At 42.1% G+C, this 7,219-nt stretch overlaps 1 protein-coding gene across 3 annotated transcripts in view; it reads left to right on the top strand.

Annotated features, from left to right (window-relative positions):
- The first annotated feature begins 34 nt into the window (after positions 1-34).
- Positions 35-7,219, top strand: part of PDCD11 (programmed cell death 11) — a 41,541-nt gene continuing 34,356 nt past the window's right edge. For 2 of the 3 annotated variants that reach the window (XM_005878216.2, XM_014549415.1), the window contains exons 1-5: positions 35-159; positions 1,552-1,664; positions 2,780-2,911; positions 4,049-4,216; positions 6,076-6,237. In XM_005878216.2, the coding sequence (XP_005878278.1) occupies positions 1,563-1,664; positions 2,780-2,911; positions 4,049-4,216; positions 6,076-6,237 (564 nt within the window). In that variant the 5' untranslated portion in view covers positions 35-159; positions 1,552-1,562. The remainder of the gene's footprint in view (positions 160-1,551; positions 1,665-2,779; positions 2,912-4,048; positions 4,217-6,075; positions 6,238-7,219) is intronic. The other variant, XM_014549416.1, reaches the window with a different exon arrangement.

Genomic DNA, 7,219 nt, shown 5'->3' with positions numbered 1-7,219 from the left:
CACTGTGCCAGGCCCCCGCGTAGTAACGGAAGTAGGGCGTTGAGCCCGCCCACACTTCCGGGAGAGCTGCCTGTGCTTGGGCTGTACCGGGGCTCCTCCGCACGTGTGACTACAGTGGCGCGGCCTCGGAAGTTGAGGCTGGCCGGCGGCGCGAGGCTGGTGAGTGAGGGCAAAGGCTGCCAGGGAGGAAACCTTGTGGCTCCCAGGGCTGTCCCCGGGCAAGGCCCCGGGTGCCTGCCATGCGCCCCGCAGTGCGGGATGAGTGATTCTACCACCCGAGCCGGGCTCAGAAGCTCGAGGGGCCCCTGTAACATCATAAGCCCCTTCTTTGCCACCCGATGGCTTATCTCTTTGAAGCTCTAGTTTCCCCTGGACTGACATGAGATTACGGGTCCAGTTCTCAGCAAACTAGACTGCACTTTCCTATTTCTACGAAACATAACATCCTTACCCGATCCTCGGCTCCCTCTCGGTCTGCTACTATCTCCAGCCTTTCTAGGTTCTTATTCCCAAGTCGCTCAGAACCAGTCCCTCCCACTTACCTTCTCACACCTCGTTCTGGTTCTCACGGTGTCCCAGTTGAATCCTACTCTTCCTCAGTTTTGTTTTCCTATTCAATCTGTAATCTGCAATGCATTTTTTCCCTTGATTCAAACTGTTCTGTTTATTCTAACTTTAGCAGTTATTCTAATTACTCCTCTATCTAATTCAAGATCTTCCATGAAAAGCCTAATCCATCGGTTCTCAACCTGTGGGTTGCGAACCATGAAAATACATCCTGCATATCAGATATTTACATTACGATTCATAACAGTAGCAAAATTACAGTTATGAAGTAGCAACGAAAATAATTTTATGGTTGGGGGTCACCACAACATGAGGAACTGTATTAAAGGGTCGCAGCATTGGGAAGGTTGAGAATGATTCAGTGAATTACATTATGCTTTATTCGCCCTGTGGTCTAGTTGAACAGTCCTTCATAGAAAGGGAACAGCAGGCTTTTGAACAATTGTTTGACAAGTATCTGGTGCTCAAATGAAATAATTGACTTTCTGTTTTCATGCTTTAATCTCACATTCCTTCTGCTTTTCTCTTTCCACCTGTCAAACTCCCATTCCTCTTTAACATTTAGCTCAAAATCTTTAGGATGCTTGCCTCCTTTACTGGAGCCTCATCACTTACTACCTCTTTGATGATAGTTTTTTTATAATCTGATTTATATTTTAAATTGTTCGCGTATTTTCTTAAAAGTGTTCATGTTCTTTGAAGGTGGGGGGTTCTATATTTGTTTGCGTATTTCTGACTTAACTGTAGCTGCTTAATGATATTTACTACATTGAATTTATAATTTCTTTCCTTGGAAGAAAATGTGTGGATTTTTTATTTTTGAAGGAGAGACCTTTGGAAAGATGAATTGTATATTATCTGGGGCCTGGTCCTGAATGCTGGCTAGCACATCGGTGCTAGAAGGCTCATCTCTTGCCCATTGATCACAGCCTTTAAGCAATCTTAACAGGTTACATCTCCTGGTAACTCTTTGCATTGTTTCAGGAGACCCAACCATGGCAACCATGGAAGAAAGCTTCCCCCGTGGGGGTACAAGGAAGACCCACAAATCAGAGATAGCGCCCCAGCAGTCAGTTGAACAAGACAACTTGTTTGATGTAAGTGATATGCTTGTTTGAGAGTCACGGAACACTTTCTCTGTAGTGTTCTTCTAAAGAATGAGCCCTGTTTGAGAATTGTGTTATTTTTCAGATTTGTTTCTTTTTGAAATCTGTGTTGTTGTTTTTTGTTTTGTTTTTTTTTTAAATATATTTTATTGATTTTTTACAGAGAAGAAGGGAGAGGGATAGAGAGCTAGAAACATCGATGAGAGAGAAACATCAATCAGCTGCCTCTTGCACACCCCCCAGTGGGGATGCGCCCGCAACCAAGGCACATGCCCTCGACCGGAATCGAACCCGGGACCCTTGAGTCCGCAGGCCGACGCCCTATCCACTGAGCCAAACCGGTTCGGCTGAAATCTGTGTTTTTAAATTGAACATGTTAGAGAGTCTGTACCACCACAAGACTATGTCTTTTGAAGCATGGCAGTTAGTATTTGAGTTTGCAGTGGTCTTGTTCCTTATTCTTAGGAACTTTGTGTGGTGTTGATAAAGGATGGAGGGAGACCATTTGATCATTGTATTTTTGAGTGGGGTCCTTGCAGCCATGTACTGGTATAAAGGTCAGAATTTGCATTAGAATTCATAGTCTTCACCTACAGTAATCTGTGCTCTAAATGCTGGAGGGAAGGGATCTAACATTTACTTGTATGGCTTTATGTTTATTTTACATAATCTTTCCAACGATACTATGAAATAGAGATTCTACTATGAAATAGAGATCGTCATTCTATGATGAGGAACCCAGGCTAAGAGAGGTTATATAATTTGGCTAAACCACACAGCTTGTTATGGTGGAATTGGTAGTTAACTTGGTCTTCCTGACTCCACTTTCCATTCACACACTGATCCCAATTGCTCCTTATTTTGGGGGACCCACTGTCTATCCTAAGTCACAGGAGGAAGAACACTGGGAACATGACAGGCAGATTTTGGACAAGGGGAGCATTGGGGGGAAAATGGGAAAGTTTGGATTGAAGTAGGAATTAAAGGAATATTTAGGAGTGGGGTGGAGTGGAGCAATAACAGAGCAAGGTGATAGATGACTGTAATTGGAGGGAAAGGCCAGGATTGCTTCTTTTCATTCTTTGGGGTCTTTTTTTCACCTTTAGATTTCTACTGAAGAGGAATCCATCAAAAGGAAAAAAAGCCAGAAAGGGCCAGCAAAAACAAAAAAGTTGAAAATTGAAAAGAGAGAAAGCAGCAAGTCTATAGAAGAAAAGTTTGAAATCCTTAATATTGAGGTTTGTTAAAGTTTGGTTTTATTTTAAACAAAGTACCTGGGTTGTTTAATTTGTATATGTCCTTCGTGCTCGGAATTGAGCATCATTTCTTTCTATTATTAATTAATGCCTGGCATCATGTATTTTTTTGTTTGTTTGTTTGCTTTTTAGCTCATCCGCTGATAGCCTCATGGGACTTGTGTTTTCATAGGTTTGTAGGTTAGAACTGGCAATAAATTTAGCAATCATTCTGATTCTATTCTTTCATTTCATAGATAGAGAAACTATCTCAAAGAAGTGAAGTGGTCTTATGTTCCTTAAATTTTTAGGTAACTGACATATATGTTAGTTGTCATAAAAGGGGGGAAAATCAAATGATTCTGAAGGGAACGATTCAGATTCAGCTTACCAGAAATATTTTGTTTGTCCTGTAATATATATTTTTTTAAATTGTTTAACTTGGTGCCAATGTTAGAAGACTGAAAAACTTTATATAAAAATGTGTTTTCTGGCTTCTTGCAAAAATTTAAAGGTGCTGATAACACAAGCTTTGCATTCCCTCATGTCAGTAGTCACATGGAGCAGAGTGGTGGTTTAGACCTGGCTGACACATTCTAGACCAGTGATGGCGAACCTATGACACGCACCTCTGACATGCGAACTCATTTTTTTGGTTGATTTTTCTTTGTTAAATGGCATTTAAATATATAAAATAAATTTCAAAAATATAAATCTTTGTTTTACTATGGTTGCAAATATCAAAAAATTTCTATATGTGACACGGCAGCAGAGTTAAGTTAGGGTTTTTCAAAATGCTGGCATGCCGAGCTCAAAAGGTTCACCATCACTGGGCTAGACAGCTATTATCCCCCCTGGCCTGCTTCCTTCATTTTGTTGCCTGTCAGGTGAGGTTGGGTGGCTTGAAATAAAGTAAAAGGTGAAAGTGCCCTCTAGCACCCTAGTGCTGTTAAGGCTGTTGTATAACTTAGACCTTTTATGGTGCTCAGTCCGATGTTTAATTAAGTGCATTGACATATACATATACGCACCTCTTGTAGCTTTTGTATGTTAGAGTTGAGACGAGAAACCAGACCGTCCCTAACATCCCCATTCATTGTTCTCTTCCTTATTGTACTGATTTTGCTTTTTTTCTTCTAGTCCCTGTATGAGGGGATGCGGATTTTGGGGTGTGTGAAAGAAGTAAATGAACTGGAACTGGTGATTAGTCTCCCCAATGGCCTCCAGGGGTTCGTGCAAGTAACTGAAATCAGTGATGCTTACACAAAAAAACTGAATGAGCAGGTGGAGCAAGAGGAACCTCTAAAGGTAAGGGAAATAAGTGATATACAAATAAATGCAAGAATACAACTTCGTTGAGGGCTAAGAAGGAAAGGCACAGATGCCATGACAGTTTATAATAGGAAATTTTTAATTTTTTTTTAAATGAGGGATTTTGACTTTGCCCAGGGAGCCTGGAAGACTTCCCAGGGGAAGGGATGCTTGAGCTATGGTCTGAAGGATGAGGGTGTACTAGATAAAGAAAGAAGGGAGTTCAGACAGGAAGAGTATGGTATGTAGCAGGGAGAATTGGCTGGAGCAGAGACAGCAAGGGAGAGTGGTGTAGGATGAGGCTGAAGAGCTGGGTGAAAGCCAGACCATCTTAAGGATTGGTTTTTTAATTCTAGAATCAGTGACAAGCCCTTGACAGGTCTTAGTTGGGGTGGATGACATGTACACCGCATAGATAATAAATTGAAGAGGCATGAGTAGTTGCCTAGAGACCAATTAGGAGGCTATTGCTGTAGTCCAGGCTCTGAGATTGATGGCAGCTTGGGTTCAGGGTTTACTGAGGACTGAGGAGGTAAAAACAGTGCTCAGTGATGTATTGGGCATGGGTGGAGGCAGGAGAAGTGCCAGGGATGAGTCCTAGGTTCCTATTGTTCATGATTTGACAAATGGCCGTGATATTCTGAGATAAGAAATCCTGGCCCTGGCCGATATGGCTCAGTTGGTTGGAGTGTTGTCCCGTACATCAAAAGGTCTCAGGTTCTATTCCCGGTCAGGTCAAACCTAGGTTGCGGGTTCCATCCAGGTGCATATGGCAGGCAAACGATTGATGTTTCCCTCTCACATTGATGTCTATCTCCCTCCCTCCCTCTCCCTTCCCCCCTCTCTAAAATCAATAGAAACATCTCCTCAGGTAAGGATTGATAAAAAGAAAAATCGTGAAAGGGGTCCCGGATTGTGAGAGATGATTATGAACTGCTTTTTGCTATGTTGGGTTTGAGAAGCAGAAACAAAAATGTGTGAGACTTCTTTGTATAAGTGGTAATTGAAACTATGAAGGGGGAAGAAGTTGCTTAGAGGGAGCAAATACAGTGAAAAGAGACTAAAGACTGAGGTGGGAGTAAATATTGTATTTCAGTTGCTGAATTAAAAGAGAGTTGCTATCAGAAGAAGGAGGGCCAGACAGATAGAAAAAAACCAATGCATAAAGGGTCTTGGAAGCCAGGGAGGAAACATTTAATGAAGAAAGGAGCAGTCTCCAATGTTAAATTCTTTTTAAAAGTCACATATGAGAAGGACTGCAAAATTGACTGTTAGATTTAGCAACATGGAAGTCATTGGTGATTTTATTGGGAGATAAAGTAATAGAGTGAGAAGGGTAGGATGCAGATTGCAGTGAGATGAAGAAGTGGAGATTCTAAATATAGGATATATTTAAATTTATTTTAAATTAAGGATAGTTGGTATACAGTATTATAATAGTTATATTGGTTTCAGATATATAATATATAGTGATTTGACATTTTTATAGCTTACAATGTTATCACCCCACTAATTCTAAAAATCATCTGTGCAAACTTACACAATACTATTGACTATATTCCCCTTCACCATTTTTACCCCTCTTTCACTCCCTTCCCCTTTGGCCACCATCCCTTTGATCTTTGTAGACAATTCTTTTGACTGGTCATTTTGATAAGATATTTGGCGTTTTTCTGCTGAAATTCAAGACTGTGACTTGACCACAGACCCATATTCCTTTTGTGAGCACATGGTGACTGTCTTCATCGCTTTTTGGGTTCTTTGGGGTCTGAGGATAAGAAATCACTGGGCTGGGCAGTGGATTCTTGGTTCAGGGGAAGGATATGTACTAGGGCTTTCTCATTTGTATTATGCAGGACCTGGCCAGCTTGCCTGAACTGTTCTCTCCTGGGATGCTAGTGAGATGTGTGGTGAGCAGTCTGGGCATCACAGAGAAAGGCAAAAAAAGTGTCAAGCTATCTCTGAACCCCCAAAATGTCAACAAAGTGCTGAGTGCAGAGGCCCTGAAGCCTGGCATGGTACGTATCTGGGGTCGGAAGAGGAGCTGGCGACGTGCCTCCTCTCTGCCCTGCCTTGTCTCCTGGGGAGTGTCTAGACAACCTTTTACTTTCAGCTTAACTGTTACACACAGGGAGGAAGGTCTCCAGGGTGCTTTGGAAATTGAAGACCTGAACCTAATCGCCTTACCTTGGAGGGGAGAAAGGGAAAGCAAGTCAGAGATTTGCTGGTAGCAAAAATAAAGCCTCAAGGGGACTTGCTGACGGTGAGAGGCATTCCTTGAAATGCCTTACTTATCTAGACTTCTTTGTAGGTTAAGTGTTCTTCGAAGGCCTTATGGCATTTGTGTGGGGAAAGCTTGAGGGCTGCTAAGAGCAAGAGACAGGGTACACAGAGCAATTTGTCATCTGTACGAATGGATAGCCCACCACTGAATCTCTCAATCCTGTAGAGATTCAGGAACAATTAGTCCTAGTTCAGAGCCTCCAAGTCCAGTAGGTAGCAGACCCTCATATAAACTACACTCATCTAAGTACACTTGTACTTAAGAGGAAGGAGATCAGTATGACCTTGTAATATTTGGTTAGAAGCAAGTTTGGTTCAGGCCCTGAGCATTGGGTAGAAAGTGCTGGGGTGAGGGGGGTTAAACTAAGCCAGGTCTCAGGAAATTGACAAGTGTTGAGAGCTTGCTGTATGACAGGTGCAGTTTTAGACACTTTATCTGAAGAAAGTCTCAGGAATTCTGCGAGGCAGATAGGTATCCCTCTTATATATTTGAGAAAATGGAATGAGAAAGGTTTAAGTGACTTGCCAAGAATCAAATAGTAAGTGTCAGAGCCAGACTTGAATGCCACACTGTTTCCCATCTACACTAATAAAAGAGAAACATGGTAATTGGCGTAGGACTGCTACCTTTCCCATTGGCTAATCAGGGAGATATGCAAATTAACTGACAGCCAAGATGGCGGCCGGCAGCCAGGCAGCTTGAAACTAACATGAGGC

Source organism: Myotis brandtii, unplaced genomic scaffold (assembly GCF_000412655.1).
Source record: "Myotis brandtii unplaced genomic scaffold, ASM41265v1 scaffold550, whole genome shotgun sequence".
NCBI classification, from domain to species: Eukaryota; Metazoa; Chordata; class Mammalia; order Chiroptera; family Vespertilionidae; genus Myotis; species Myotis brandtii.
This window is presented reverse-complemented; position numbering and strand designations above follow the sequence as displayed.